Raw genomic sequence first — 16,323 nt, forward strand, 5'->3', positions numbered from 1 at the left:
TCCCTGTAATTGGTGTGTGTGTCGATAAACTTTAAAAAATAAGATTTGCAAATGCAACAAACAAAACATCAAACTAAATTATAAACAGTCATAAAAACAAAAGGGGTAAAAATGCAAGGTAAAATTTAAAAAACGCTTTGCAAAGGCCAAATAGCCTAAAATATGTTCCATGGTAGGGTGCACGGTTCATACAGTGTTTATACCAAAATATATCAGCTGTTCATAGACGTTGCTAGATAAAATCATATTTAGTATGAATGTGCCAACCATGAGATTGGTCATAAAAATCACAGAACAGTTCCCAGACTGATGCAAAGCCCGAGGGGGTTGCATAGCCTCTGGTGGCACACAAGGTGGTTCAGTTTTTCAGAAGCAGCAATAAGCATGCCTTTTTAAAAACATGAATCCAAAGAATAACAAGATGGGCCCTTCCATCCTTGAGAGATCAGTAGAGGAGCCCAGCAGATATGGAGTTAATTGAACCTTATGCTTTTATGGGTTTTTGATGGTGTCAATGCAGGTCATCTGCCAACAAGTGACTCCTGATTGTTACATTAATGGGACCCAGCAGCAGTGCCAGGGATTGCCTTAAAGGCCCTGGAAGTGTGGCCAAGCACCTTCCCTTTGTTAAGGAGATTCCTCTCAATCCCTGGACCACTGGATTTAATCCCCCCTCCCCTCTCCCAGTGGGAGACTACAGATCCAGGGTCTGCTATGTTAATGTCAGCCATTGGGGAATCTGTAAATAAATGCAGATATTGCAAAAAGCAGCCTCTGCCTATCCATGGGCCTCCTCTGAGTGTGAGTGACATTGGATACTGCCCAATTAAAAAATAAAACAAATATTTTAGAATAAGTTAATTTAGAATATGCTGGAAATAATAAAAATAAATAAAATTAAAATAAATTTAAAGAACCGCGGAAAGAGGAGGAAGTTGAGGTTTGAAATGTTACAACTATGGTTAAACTATTGAAATGTATATAAATGAAAATTATTAATAAAATTATTTTTAAAAAAATACTGTATTTCTTTTGGTGTGAGGGGCGGGGAGGGAAATACTGGTAGTACTAATAGCACAGAAAATGGAAACTGTCCAGCTAAGGAAAGCAAACGTCTCTGCTGCTAAGTTTTTCTGGGATGTTTACAGCCACGGGATCTGGCCTGGTGTGCTTTATATAAGCAGCTGACATGGTTATGTGCTGATCAGCAGTTGCAGATCCGAGAGAAGCAGTGTCCTTGCAACAGAGGAGGCCTTTGTGAGAGAAAACACTCAGGCTATGACTGGAGAGCTTCAGCACAACATTATTGCAGTGCACTGCTCGGATGATGAGGCCCCAACTCAAACCAGGCGTCTTTGGAAGCTCCATGGCAAAGGTGTGCCCTGCTTAGGACCAAGAGATCACCAAGTTTATGTAACTGAAATAATAATTCATGTTTTGCCATTCATCCTACTGCAATCTTCCCACTTGCTGGGGTGAATTTTAGATTGTAACCCCATATTTGGTGCTGGGTAGAAAAGGTACCAGATCTTAATAAAGCAGTGTTGTTGCAGTGGGTGGGGGTATTGGGAAAACCCATTAACAATTTGCATTTGTTTTTAGTTCTGAGGAGGGGGGTTTCCGCAGCCTCTGTAAGTGTGTGAGTGTCCTAGTCTGTCAAATAATAATGGATGCATGCATGTGAACAGGATTTGTTTATCCCCCTTTCTTTTGGCACTATAAAGAAGAACTTGACTGCTTAAGTTGTTGCTTTTTGGAAATGGCCCACCTGAGTGCACCTAGAATGAGATGCACTTGAGTTATTGCACCACCAGACTATGGAGCTGTGAAGTCCTAAGCTTAGGAGCCAGATCCACAAATTCCCCATGACGGGGGATATCCAGCTAAGTCACTCTCTGGGTATGACGTACTTGCCGTCACCCACTATATTTAGAACAGGGGTGTTAGTGACTAATTCTTTATTGCATCATAATCTTCTGCATGCATCAGAATGTGAAAGAGTGGTGAAACGGGCCCTTTCCTGGGAAAGTCCACAAGGCCTTGCCTCACGTTTATTTGGGAGTCCGCCTTACTGAGTTCGAAGGGAGTTACTCCCAAAACAAGACTGGCCCAACCCCTGCTCACTCAGTGCCTTGTTTCTTTAGAACAGGGGTAGGCAACCTAAGGCCTGGGGGCCGGATGCGGCCCAATCACTTTCTAAATCCAGCCCATGGATGATCCTGGAATCAGTGTGTTTTTACATGAGTAAAATGTGTCCTTTTATTTAAAATGCATCTCTGGGTTATTTGTAGGGCATAGGAATTTGTTCATGTTTTTTTTTCAAAAATATAGCCCAGCCCACCACATGGTCTGAGGGACGGTGAACCGGCACATGGCTGAAAAAGGTTGCTAACCTCTGCTTTAGAACGTTTATAAGCAAAAACTAAATATACTAAAAATCTACAATATATAAAATAAAATACAGTAAAATAAATTCAACAGAATTAAATGTCAAGAGGGAATTGTAGCTGTTACCACGGAGCCTGACCTTATGCACGTTCACTAGGAAGTGAGTTGTGCAGACAGTGAACATAATACTGTATTAAAGAAGCCAACTGGGTGAGACCAGTGGCCCATCTAGTCCAGGATTCTGTTCTGGCAAAAGCCACCAAGATGCCACCTTTTTGGAAACCCCAGCACAAAGTCACTCTCCCCTCCTGAAGTTTCCAGCAAGAAGCATTCAGAAACATTACAGCCTTAGGAGTATTAGAGCCATCGTGACTAGTAGCCACGCAGCGGGTAGCTATGATGTCCCGAGCAGCTATGTAAGGAGGGCTGTCGTTGGCGCATCCCGTTAGCCTTTCCCCTGGGCCTTCTTCCTGCGCACCCACGAGCCTTTCAGAGTTAGCGAAGGTTCAGGTGGAGGCTGAAAGGCGCCGCCGCCACTGCCTTGGGAAGGCTCCAAGCAATTTGCCTTTTACGTCCAGGCGAGCGCTTGGGGCCTTTCGCTTGGAGCTAGCGGACGCTTCCTCTCCAGAGTCCAGGCTTGCCCTTTTCCCGGGGCTGAAGCGAGAGAACCCGCCCCCTCCCCGGCTCCCCTTGGAGGCAGGAGGGCGGCAGCGAGGAGCCTGGCGTTCTCCGAAGCTGCTTGGCGACTGAGAGCGGCGCCCTCGCAGCCAGCCAGCCAGCCAGGCGCGCCATCGTCGCCCTTCGGAGGAGGCGGAGCGCGCGCGGGACCGGCGCCAGCCCAGGCGAGGGAGGAGCCGGCCGAGGGGTGCGCGGAGGCGTCGGGCAGCAGTCAGTCTCAGCGGTGGGCAAGAATGGAGCCGACGACGGGCGAAGAGGCGACGGCGGAGGAGGCGGCGCACGCGTCGGCGCTGCTCCGGGGCCTGTGCGCGTTACGGGCGGAGCGGGCGCTGCTGGACGTGACGCTGCTGGCGGGCGGCGGGGAGTTCGGCGCCCACCGGGCAGTGCTGGCGGCGGCCTCGGGCTACTTCCGCGCCATGTTCGGCGGCGGGCTGCGGGAGGCGCGCGCGGCGCGGGTGCGGCTGCACGGCGTGGAGCCCGAGTGCCTGGCCCTGCTGCTCGACTTCGCCTACACGGGCCGAGTGGCGTCTCCCGGCGGGCCGGAGCTGGCCGAGCGCCTGCTGCGCGCCGCCGACCTGCTGCAGTTCCCGGCCGTCAAGGCGGCGTGCGGGGCCTGGCTAGCGGCTCGCCTGGAGCCGGCCGCCGCCCTGGAGATGCAGGAGTTCGGCGAGGCCTTCGCGTGCGCCCCGCTGGCCGCCGCCGCCCGCCGCTGCGTCCTGCGCCACGCCGCCGAGAGCGAGGGCGAGCTGGCGGCGCAGATGGAGCGCCTCCCGCTGCCGCGGCTGCTCTCGTACCTGCGCGACGACGCGCTCCGCGTGCCCAAGGAGGAGGCGGCCTTCGAGCTGGCGCTGCGCTGGGTGCGCGCCGAGCCGGCAGCCCGCGCTCCGCTCCTGCCCCAGCTCCTGGCGCACGTCCGGCTGCCCTTTGTGCGCCGCTTCGCCCTCCTGGCCCACGTCGAGGGCGAGCCGCTGGTGGCGCGCTCCGAGGCCTGCCTGCGCCTGGTGGCCGAGGCGCGCCTCTTCCAGGCCGGCCGCCTGGACCGCCACGACCGCGCGCCCTGCGCCCGCCTCCGCCCGCGCCCTTCCACCGGCCTGGCCGAGATCCTCGTCCTCCTCGGCGGCTGCGACCGCGACTGCGACGAGCTCGTCACCGTCGACTGCTTCAACCCCCGCACGGGACACTGGCGCTACCTGGCCGAGTTCCCCGAGCACCTCGGAGGAGGCTACAGCGCCGCCGCCCTGGGCAACGACATCTATGTCACCGGTGAGCCGGGACGGGAGGGCTGCCAGTTGCTGGAGGGTCCCTAGCCCTGCTTGAAGGGGTTTGCCACAGGGGTGCCCTCTAAAAGGCGCGAGAACAGCGCCTAAACCACGGAACTCCCGCAGGAGGCGGTGATGGCCACCAACTTGGACAGCTTTAAAAGAATATTGGACAGGTTCATGGGGAAACAAGGGTATCCATGGCTACTAGCAACCCTGGCTAGGCTCTGCCTTCAGGGGGAGGCAGCAATGCTTCCGAATTCCAGTCGCTGGCCAATAACAAGTGGGGAGAGTGGCAGTTTTTGCTTGTGTCCTGCTTGTGGGCTTTCCATTGGGGCATCTGGTTGGTCCCTGTGCAAACAGGAGTTGCAACCAGATAGGCCATTGATCAGATACAGCTATATTGTTCAGTTCTTATTATCTTAAGGGGACCCATGCATATCAGCACCTGCCAATTTGCATTATGGGTCTGTGCCCTAAGGACCTAGCTACCCTCCTGCCCAAACCCTACAGGCAGCTCTTCTCCCGGGTAACAGGCCCCATCCACTCTCTCTCCTTTCTCTTTTGTCAATACTGTAATGCCCTATGGCTGAATGTACTGTGTTAGGCTGCAGCCATATCACTCTTGGGAAGCTTACGGCTTCCTATAAGCATCTGACTGGTCACTATGCTGGGCTAAGTGGGCCTGATCCAGCTGCAGGGCTCTTCTGACAATCTTGCGTGCCTTCTTTAGCCGCAGCGTGTGTGGCCGATGCTCAGAGATGATGATATGTGTCACCAGCAGCATCTGCCTTTGAGCTTGTGGGCAGCTTCCAGTTTGTTTTGACCTTCCTCCTGGGAAGCCGGAGAGAGGAGGCTGAACAAGGGGCTCTGTGTGAGTCTCCACGCCCCCTTCCTGTTCCTTGCTTTGCAAGTTATTTATAGAGCGGGTGCTAGGAGCCAGCGAGGGAGACACCTGAGCCGAGACGCCTCTGTGCTCTGCCCCAGCACCAGCCGCCCTCCTGGGAATCTTCCCTGCGGGAGTTCTCCATACAGCTGTCAAAGGACATTAGGAGGATTTTCTCTCATTCCCACCGAGCGGCTGCCCTTGGGGCAGACATTTTCTCCCTCGGTAAAGCCTCCCCCAGTGAGCTTTGGGGACCACCACAACCCTGCAAACATACATGTGCAGGGCCCAGAAAGGAGCTTTTGTAAGGGTAGCTGGTGGCCCCAGTCCCATGCCCACAGCTGATCACTGGGATGTGCAGAGGAGCGGAGTCTTCCTCTTGGTGGGGAGAAGCCATGAAGTTTGCCCCATCAGCCAGGCTGAGGTTCTGCTAGCATGGTTAAGCCCTGTAGACCTCAGACGAAGGATGCAGCTGAAGTCTGTGTGCAGCACAGGTGGGTAGCCTATACGATACCAACTATTCCTATCCACCCCAACCAAAACAGCTAAAAGTGAGGGATGGATGGGTGCTGTAGTCTACAAACGCCTGGCGGGTACCACATCTCCATCATAGAATAGAATTGTAGAGTTGGAAGGGATCATGATGGTCATCTGGTCCAAATCCTGCCCACAGCCATCCCTGGGTGGTCTTGAACCACCAACCTTCTGGTTAACGGCCAGGCGCACTGACCCATCGTGCCACAGGAGGGCCATCGGCTCTCCCCAAGCTACAGGTTGGTTCTTGTCAGAGTCTGAGAGCATCAGACACAGGCCTGAAGCTGATTCTCTTTGCCACAGATGATAGTGGCCCTGTACCCCATTTTCCCTAAGGAAATTAGCGCACCCCTTTTTTGTTTCTGGGTTTGATCAGAGCCTGGTCTTGCTTGAAGGAATGCTGAGGTATCTCAGTGAGGGGCATTTGGGCTTGCAAGCAAACATAGGACGTGGGCAGTTCTCCCCCAATTAAGAAATGCATTTGTTGGTGTGTAGCAAAGAGCCTTCATGGATCAAAGTCATGTTCTGCATTCTCCAGGGGAAATACCTCTGCCCCAAATCTTAGGAGATTTGCTGCTGCTTGTAAGAAGGAACGGTTTAACGCAGTACAAAGGAGCTCAATTAGATGGAGCTGTTGCCTTACGTAAGTGAACCGTTAGGGTGAACCATGTGCCCTGAGCCAGTCTTGTGTGCGAGTCCTGCATTTTTGGGGGTCAGGCCAGATGACCCCTGGGGTCCCTTCCAACTCTACAGGTCAATGATTCCGTGCTAATGGGATGCGGTGCTCTGCCCCTAGGAGGTTCCGACGGCTCGAGGCTCTACGACTGCGTCTGGCGCTACAACTCCAGCGTGAACGAGTGGACGGAGGTGTCTCCCATGCTGAAGGCCCGCGAGTACCACAGCTCCGTGGTCCTGGATGGGCTGCTCTACGTGGTAGCCTCTGACAGCACCGAGCGCTACGACCACACGCTGGACTCCTGGGAGCCCCTGCAGCCCATGCTCTACCCCATGGACAATTGCTCCACCACCGCCTGCCGCGGAAAGCTCTACGCCACCGGCTCCTTGTCCGGCAAGGAGTCCATGGTCATGCAGTGCTACGACCCCGAGTCGGACCTGTGGTCCCTGGTGAACTGCGGGCAGCTGCCCCCCTGGTCGTTCGCACCCAAGACCGTCACTCTCAGCGGGCTGATGTATTTTGTCAGGTAAGGGCTGCCTTAGCCGCTGTCATCTCCTCTCAAGATGGGGTGAGGTTGGGAGCGTGTGACCTAGAATTGTAAAAAAAGCTACTCATCCCACCCACGCAATAGCCCTTCTAGGCCAGAAACAGGGATGTGTCTGCATAGGAGTTTTTACGAGCTTCTTTGTGAATGTGTTTGATCTCCCTGAAGCTTTTGGAGGGTTGTGGGATGCTGGTCCAGTTATGCAACATCCCGGACTGGGCAGGGGGTGGGAAGGAACTCCTGCCCCCTCCCCACATCCCCCTAGAAGGAGCTTTGCTTCATACTTCCAAAGCTCTTTCTGCAGATTAAGTTGGCAAAGCTTAGGGAAGGGAGCTTCCAAGTGCCTGTTGCTTCCCTGGTGCCCTTCATCGAGATGGGCTGTCGTAGGTCAGGTTCCTGCTATCTGAAAGGCACTCAAGCCCTTCAGCCAGTGATGGGCTGAGCTCGTGATCGAGCGAGGTCTGAAAATAGTTCGGATAAGCTTGTTATCTTTCAAGTTGGCCGAGGGGAGTGGCGAGGAGGGGGGAGGAAGGAGAAGGGGTCAGCTGCCCCTTTCCTTGTTGGGATTTGGGCACCTGCTCTGTTCAGGTTGCAGTTCATGCTCTGTAGACTTCAGAAATGGGTTCCAGAACCAGCTTAAGACCTGGCGGATCTTTGCTGTGCCAGGAAACTCCCATTGGTTGAGGAGCCTCCATGTGACTGTAGCTGCCACAGCCCACTCACTGCCATCGGTCACCCATTTACTTGCCCAGGCAGGGGCCAGGGACTGCTACAGCTGTGGCTCCTACAGTCACCAAGAGGCTTCCTCTGGTGTGGAGGCTCATTCGGTTCCTCCTGTGTGAACAGGGGCTGGGCGGAGCTTCCTTGTGACCTTCAGTCTCATCCTTCTTCTAGAAGCCAGACATTATTATTTTTTGCCGGGGGGTGGGGGTGGGTGGGAGGTACAGCATGCTCTTCCGAATGAATGAACAGCTGCGTCATGGGGCCCCAGTGACTTTATAGCTCTGGGGTCCAAATAGGGACTTTCCTGATTCTTGGCTCAATCATGGCCTGTACAAAACCCTCAGAGGGTGCCAGGATGGTGAAACTCGCTTTCGCACGCCTGTCTGGCTTACTATAAGCACTTGGTCCCTGCAGGGCTCTTTTCTCTCCTGCAGTGCTAGCTTCGGCCTAATTTGGGGGCAGGGCATGCACCCCATTTCCCCAGACGTAAAGAAAATCCTTTTTTGAAAGCAGGAATTGCCGCCTGATCCTGATGCTTGAAATGAATCTTAAGGGGCTTCAATCCGCTGGTGCAGGCAAGGAATGGGAAGCTTGGAATTCCTGCTGCTGAGATTCATTCTGGCCCATTCCACCCCCCTGTCTCTGCCAGCCCCACTGAGATTTAACAGTTGCTTGCTAAAGTGTTTGGCTGCTCTACTCCCCAGCAGCAATTGTGCATTCTGCAACCCTCCAGAGCTCGGCTTGAGAAATAGTTCAGATTCCTGCAGAGGCTCCAGAAACATTTTGCAACTCCCGAAGCCGACAGGACAGTGACCCTCACACACACACCCTTTCACTTTGCACCCACCTCCCCAAACCTTTCTGCTAAGTGCCACATTTCATTGTAAACACGGTTGCCCAACAAAGTTAATGAATGCAATTGGCATTCAACATTTGCTGGGATGGGAGGAGGAAGCAGCCCAGGAGAAGGTTCTGAACCTTTCCCTTTCAGCTGGGAGTTTTGTGGTAGCCTTGATGGGTTCCCAGGCTGCCATTCTGAGGGTCAGAAAAAGCACATTTCTTTTGCCATCGACACCCCTCACCTGTTGCTGTCAGGCTCCCTGTTTCATGAACAGAGCAAGGAGGCGGTCGTTACGCAACGGCTCAGGAAGCTTCTAGGGTTTCTCCTTTTATCTCCTTCCCCTCCTCCAAAAAAAGATGGGTGGAAATGGCAGGCAGCTCCTACTCTTCCAAAGTCTAGCTCAGTGGTTCAGGCCACCATCGCCTTGGCTCCATAAACTCATCCCCTGTGCGCCCCACCCTATAAATAGCATTTTTCATGCTTCACTAAAGAAGGTAATATAGCAAAATAGCATTCAAAACAGTAGCCATTAATTGCGCATGTATTCATGTTCCAGTTAAAACTATTGAGCTTCATTAATTCCACATAACTGATAGACTTGATCAAGTGATACCAGCTTTTCAAAGTCTTGATAGTCTAAAACATCTGGAGGAATGCTGCTTTTAGAGAGGCTACGGAAAGAGCAGTTTGCAAATCTCTGGAAGGTTGGAGGCAAGCAGAGGGCAGAGAAAGGAACATTTTTTGCAGGTTTGGTGTGTTTACACAAAGATCTCCTCCTCATCTTCCTTTCCATCAATGCTACCAACCAGAATCTTTATTTTCTAAGTTGCTCACAAAAGGCCCTGGAAATCTTGAGACTTTGCGTGTGTGCGCCAAGCGCTATGAGGTCTGAGTGGATTGGGTCCCCATGTCCCCATGCCTCCCATCCGCACAACAAGGCTAGGGGGTGTTTGGATCTTCTTCTCGGTCACCTCTACTTGATTTCCTTCTGCAGGGATGACTCTGCTGAAGTCGATGTCTACAACCCAGCAAAGAACGAATGGGACAAGATCCCTCCAATGCTTCAGGTGAGGGTCTCGGATCTTTAAAGAGCAGTAATTGGAACTGAAGGGGGAGGAGATTGAAGAGTCCAGACCAAAGGTGGCAGTGGAGAAAAGCCTTAGCGAGAGAGGGTTGGATTACTCCAGTGTGCTTTTTGTGGGGAATCCCTTGCATTTGATCTGGGAGTCGCAGTTAGTGCAGATTGCTGCAGCCTGGTTGCTGTCAGGAGAGAGACTCTCCTGTTACGCCTGTGCCCATTTGCTGCCAGTTCAAGGCATCGCTATTAGAATAGTCAATCGAGATCCTTTATTAGGCATAGCAAACCACACATTATCAAACAGACACCGTATACAAATTGTGCAAAATACGAACTCAACATAACAAGGTTTGTCCCAGTCATATCTTTAACTCCAGAGAAAATCAATTTGCATAAATAATACAATGCAGCACTACCGAATCCCCGATCATTTTCATTAGAATAGAAAAGCCTTTTTTAAAGTCCAGCCCACCATTTCAATTCGAAAGGGCATCCAATTGCATCCGAACACAGACAAAAACCTGTTCCTTGATCTCGGGAACCACGCTGCACCATTTAGTTTACGATATTTTAAAAGGCTTCCGGAAGTATAGCAAGCAGGCGACCAACCTCCCAAAATGCAGAGTAGATAAGAGATTGCTTGGTTTGTACACCGCTCTTCTTTTCTTCCAGGTGCACGTTGGAGGGAGCTTGGCCGTCCTGGGAGGGAAGCTCTACGTCTCCGGCGGCTACGACAACACCTTTGAACTCTCAGCGATGCTGGAGTCCTATGATCCGGAGACCCGCAAGTGGAGCTTGGCTGGCCAGCTGCCCGAGCCGATTTTCTGGCACAGCAGCGTCAGCATTTTCCGCCAGTTCATGCCCGAGACGCTGGAAGAGGGCGAGGAGCGCCCCTTGGACAACGCCATCAGCCTGAACCGCCAGCGCCAGAACCTCCACAACCTGAACCTGAATGAGTTGCGCTAGCAGTCAGACAGCTTGTCTCTGGGGCTTGGAGGAAATCTGTGGCGCTGCTTCTTGGGGAGGCAAGCTGGGAGAGGATTGGGAGGCGGGTGTCCTCGGCTGCGAGGACTGCATGGGTGGTGAGGAGGGCAAGGAGCGGGCTCTTTGAGATCAACAGTGCTGTCTTCAGGGGAATCCCTGAAAAGGGAGGTGTCCAATTCTCCTCCGGTTCCTTCCTGGCAGTTCCCAAGGAGTTTGAAAATAGCTGATCAGAAAACTTCCCCTTAGGCTAACATGATCTGGTGCTGTTTTGCTTAAAAATAGCCAAACGAAGGCATGAGCACAGTTCACGTAAAGTCATTATGCATGGAGAGGAGAACACAGATAGAGCAAAGGCTTTCCTTCCCCTCGCTCAACACTAGAATTTGAGGTCTCCCCATGAAATCGAAAGACAGTAGGTTCAGGAGAGACACACCACACTGAATTTATTTATGGTACTCCTTGCCACAAGATGTGATGTCCCCTTGTAGCGTTTCTGCAGGAGACGCCCAGCGGCCGTTTTTATTCAGGTTAGCTCAGTGAAACGTCCTTGTGTGGGAGACTAGAGTGCCACTAAATGCTAGTTGGCAAGAGAGAGCTTTAGTGCTTGCCAGAAGCTTCTGGCTAACCACTGTCAGAAATGGGGGTGTTGGGTTAGACGGACCCTTTGCTGCATCCAGCAAGGCTCTTCCTGTGTGGCTAAGAATAAGCCGGACATCTTTGCTGTCACTAGCTGGTGCCTTGGGTCTGCCACCAAGTCCTACTAGGGGGAAAGTCCTATGGGGGGGCTGCTCTTCCTCCCCCTCCCCCCGGCAACCTGAATGATGCCCATTTCTTCAGTTGCATGTTGCTGCTGGAATATCATCCATTGATTCCTGTTGCAGGAGCTCCCATCAGAATCATTGTTTCTATCAGCACAGAGTTCTTCAACCTTGGGTCCCCAGATGTAGGTGGACAGCAACACCCATCATCCTTGACCCCTGGACTAAGCTATCTGTGGGTGATGGGAGTTATAGTCTGCCCAAATCTGGGGGAACCCAAGACAAAAGAGCTCTTGTCTACTCAATCTTAGTATCCTTAGTCTGAGTGGCCAGCTTTGGGCAGGGGAGCATTGCCAGTTTAGTGACCTAGGGGGGCCTGCCCTCCAGTAGATTGTTTTGAGGTGCTCTTCACGGTCGGTGCCTTAATCACAGTGCAACTTGGAAGGAGACTCTGTTGCTGCCAAGGCACAGCACTAGCAAAGATGGAAACAGGAGGTTATTTTAGAGGGCCTTGCCCACGGTGGCTGCCTCTGCTGCTGTATGCTTGCCCTAGGCGTGGCAAAGCATAGCTGTTTCTGGGTTGTGCAGGTAGAATGGCCACTAATTTATAAGATTCGGTTGGTACCCCACCCCTGGGGGGGGGAATCTGCTGCAGGAACGGCGGGTGAGGTCCTCCATCAGAGCTGCCTGGGGGAAGTGGGGACATCGTTGCTTGCGGGGGGGTTGTGTGTGTTGTCGTTCTGTGATGCTGCTTCAGTTTCTCATTTCTTACCCTCTCCCTCCCCTTTTCCAGCTAAGGTCAGCTGTTGTTTTCTCTTCCTTCAGACTTGGTCGGGGTTCTTTTGCAACCCCCTGCTTTCCACAAGTAAACACTGAAGTCCCTCCCCCCCCCTAATATATATCCTCTTTAAGCCAGAAAAAGACACACTTGCGAGAGAGGCTCCTTTTCAACTCTGCCAGCTGTTTACAGACCTGCTGTTGCTGCTGCTGCTTACGCTTACGACATCTTGTTTTGGTCTCACTTGATGAGTAAGGTTTAAGTATTTTGTGCCGGGCTGTTTTAAAGTCTATTAATAGATTTCATGATACTTTGTCATACTCACAGCCAAGATCTCTGTGCCATCTCTAGAACCAGATGAATTTGCCTTCATCCTATTTATTTTTAACTTTAATGTAGATACTTGTGTTTAACCTAGAGTACTGTATGATAATGCTCTCGGAAGCAAAGATATTTCCTATATTTTTTATTGTTTTCTTTTAAACTTGAAAGCTGAATGTTAAGTAAAGGTGTGTGTGTGTTAAGGAGACTTGTTCTATGCCAGGGGACGTATGGGGTGCCGTTTTGCTGGATTACACACTTCTTAGCCATAAAATGGGAAAGAAGACCAGTTCAGACTTCCTCAACCTCGGCCCTCCAGATGTTTTTGGCCTACAACTCCCATGATCCCTCGCTAGCAGGACCAGTGGTCAGGGATGATGGGAATTGTAGTCTCAAAACATCTGGAGGGCCGAGTTTGAGGAAGCCTGAGTTATAGAATTACAGAGCTGGAAGATGCCACAAAGGGTCATCTAGTTCAACTCCCTGCAATGCAGGAATATTTTGCCCAGCATGGGACTCGAACCCGTGGCCTTGAGATTAAGAGCCTCATGCTCTTGCTGGCTGAGCTATCTGCTGGGTGCCTCCAACTGTTTACACCAGTGTTTCCTAATCTTGGGTCTCCAGCTGTTTTTGGACTACAACTCCCATCATCCCTAGCTAGCAAGACCAGTAATCGGGGTGATGGGAATTGTAGTCTGAAAACAGCTGGAGACCAAAGGTTGGGAAACACTGGTTTACCCTACCACTCTCATCAACCCCAGGCATCATGGCTCTTCCAGTGAATTTTTCATAGTAGCAGTGGCCTGAGCAACAACCTGAAATTGACGTTGAAGGAAAAGTTAGCCTGACTCTGGACTGCTTCTAACAAACAGTTGCAGCATCACATTCTCTCCTGTGGCCAAAATAAGTGTGAGTTGGATATTCATCTTCACACTTCACATGCTATTGCAGGATTTTGACAGTCGCAATTGCTTTATCGCCTCTTGTGATCCTAAATCTGCGGCTGAAGTTAGGATATGCACGGGAGGTAAATGCATGGTATCCAACTGAGTAGGTCTGCTGAAATTAGTTGTGTCCATTTCCTCCTTGAACAGGATTAGCATTTAATACAAGCCAAAATGACCATGGGGCATAACTGGCCAGCCCAATAAAATAGTGTGGCTCTTGCTAAGGTAGGGGTGGGGAGACATTTTCAGACCTAGGGATTAATTGTGGCTCGTGGGCAACCTTCCAAGGTGCGCAAGCTGCACTTCTTAACCTTAGTACAAGGAGGCTATATTCCAGATATGCAAAAGTCAGATGTTTTCACACTCACTTCTGCATCCATCCAAGCAAGTAAGGATGATACAACACCAGTTCAAGGACATGTTTCAGCCAGGCAAAAGCACTGGCACTAAGGTTCCCTAGCCTGTGATATAGACCATGAGTCTATAAAGGTAAAGGTAAAGGTACCCCTGCCCGTACGGGCCAGTCTTGACAGACTCTGGGGTTGTGCGCCCATCTCACTCAAGAGGCCAGGGGCCAGCGCTGTCCGAAGACACTTCCGGGTCACGTGGCCAGCGTGACATCGCTGCTCTGGCAAGCCAGAGCTGCACACGGAAACGCCGTTTACCTTCCCGCTAGAAAGCGGTCCCTATTTATCTACTTGCACCCGAGGGTGCTTTCGAACTGCTAGGTTGGCAGGCGCTGGGACCGAACAACGGGAGCGCACCCCGCCGCGGGGATTCGAACCGCCGACCTTTCGATCGGCAAGCCCTAGGCGCTGAGGCTTTAACCCACAGCGCCACCCGCGTCCCACCATGAGTCTATACATCATACCAAAGCAAGCAAGAACAGCCCAACTCCTTTGTTCTAAAACAAGGGTGTCCATATTAACAGCAGCAGCAACCGTGACACTTGGCGGGGTGAGGAGGGGACACAGTGTCTTGCTGGAGCAGCCCAAAACAGGCTTTGCAAGTGGACAAGCTCCACAATAAAAGCTTTTATTGCTCTATATCCACACAGATCGGCGCTTCCCAATTCTGGGTCACATCCACTGAAGCACGCAGATATATTATTTACATACCAAAAAAGCCATAGCATTAAATCAGGGAGTTCGTCACAGCTTCTGAGGGGGAATCGTTTTCCTTATGTGGAAATCAGGAAGTGGCTTCCTACTAGACCTTGATCAAAGCAGGACGTTTTTATTGACTCGTTTCAAGACATTTTACACCCCACCTTCCGCCAGAGGAAATTCCAGATGGCAAAGTCTTGAGAGGCTCCACATGCCACTGCTCAAGAATCTGAGCTGGCCCCCACCCAGCTGACCAGCCATAAAGGCTACCTGACTGCCTCTTTCCTAAGAAGAACACAAAAACAAATGGGCAAAAGATGGGCTTGTAATGGAATAGGTTGGAGTTCTTAGATGTGTTAGTCTTAATGCAGAACAGGGATCAGACTCTGGTAGAACAAAAAGTCAGTCCTTGGCGTCCTAAAGTATTGCGTACATTGACTGGCAGCGCTTCTGATGGGGGGGTCACACAGGTCTTTCCCAGCCCCACCTGGAAAACTTCCACAGCTGCACTAAAAAGACCATGGACCACCCATATGAACCAATCTGGACCTTGCAATCCAAGGCCCTTCTTCATGTGCCCCCTCCACAGAAAATCCAGATAATGGCAACATGAGAATGGGCCTTTTCAGTTTGTTCCTCTTTGTTCTTTGAAGCAAAGAACAAATGCATACCCTAACACACACAAAAAGTATTAAAACATTGCACCACCTCAAAAAGGCCATAGGTAGTAGTCCCAAGCCAAAGACCTGGTTAAAATGGAATAATTTTACTTGTAATGATGACATCAGGCGAGTCTCCCCAGAGAGAGCAAGTTTTCTGAATGACGGTGTAATCCAGTTGTATCCAGGAGTAAGCATGGACCAATGGTACCAAATAGTATGGAAAACAGCCTTACTAGAAAAATTAACCAATAAACTGAAACTGCCAAGGGGACAAACAGAAGAAGACGCCTTTACCCTGATATGGCTCCCCTTTATCACATACACAGCCCAACAAGACAATGACAACAATCCACCAACAGCATCCAAATCAATATGGCTAACCTGATCCAAAACACCCACCCACCCCACTCATACACAAAAACAAAGATCACAACAGCCAATCACAAACAAGGCCAACCCCAACCTCTTTCATCACCAAAGGAACACAGGTGAACAGCAGAGAACCTGCACAAGCAATGCTGACCCCAAACCCTACATGTTGTTGTTGTTTAGTCGTTTAGTCGTGTCCGACTCTTCGTGACCCCATGGACCAGAGAACGCCAGGCACCTCTTCATGGATCACTGCCTTGCCGTGGCGAAGGGGCTTGAAGAACTCAGAGAAGCTATGAACTATGCCGAGCAGGGCACCCAAGATGAACAGGTCATAGTGGAGAGTTTTGACCAAACGTGATCCACCTGGAGGAGGAACCGGCAAGCCACTCCAGTATCCCTGCCAAGAAAACTCCATGGACAAAGACAACAGGCATATAAAACCCTACATACATTAAGCAAAATAGAAACATTGCCACCGGACCCCACCTCCACCCCTCTCCCCCTTTTCTTCCTAATGTCTCAGCAAATGAAACTGATTTGTAAAAATGTTACATGGAAAAAATACAAGAGAGAGACATTACACATACTTCTGTAAATCAAGAAAATCTTTAATAAAAATACAAAAAAAGAGGAGGAGCAACGCCCAGAGACCAGGTAAGTGGGTTGCCAAGGAAACAAAGCCCCACCCCTCACTTAAATGTCACAAACCAGAGGAGTTTTTTTAAATACAGCCAAACGGTATATAATACATTGTTAAATTAATAAAAGGGGTCTCCCAGGGGCATCCC

General features: G+C 51.0%; 1 protein-coding gene and 1 long non-coding RNA gene across 2 annotated transcripts; one reads left to right on the forward strand and one right to left on the reverse strand.

Moving 5' to 3' along the window:
- The first annotated feature begins 3,216 nt into the window (after positions 1-3,216).
- KLHL21 (kelch like family member 21) lies at positions 3,217-12,651 on the forward strand. Its single transcript, XM_081921799.1, has 4 exons — positions 3,217-4,329; positions 6,542-6,947; positions 9,524-9,596; positions 10,280-12,651. The coding sequence occupies exons 1-4, from the start codon at positions 3,300-3,302 to the stop codon at positions 10,571-10,573; spliced, it is 1,803 nt and encodes a 600-aa protein (XP_081777925.1). The 5' UTR covers positions 3,217-3,299; the 3' UTR covers positions 10,574-12,651.
- On the reverse strand, positions 11,115-13,875 carry LOC309375882. The gene is made up of 2 exons (XR_014171035.1): positions 13,179-13,875; positions 11,115-13,035 (listed from the first exon to the last, which is right to left on the reverse strand). It is a non-coding gene; the product is annotated as an uncharacterized lncRNA (long non-coding RNA).
- Between the last annotated feature and the right edge of the window lie 2,448 nt (positions 13,876-16,323).

This window comes from Podarcis melisellensis (assembly GCF_964234715.1).
Source record: "Podarcis melisellensis genome assembly, chromosome: 8".
Classification (NCBI taxonomy): domain Eukaryota; kingdom Metazoa; phylum Chordata; class Lepidosauria; order Squamata; family Lacertidae; genus Podarcis; species Podarcis melisellensis.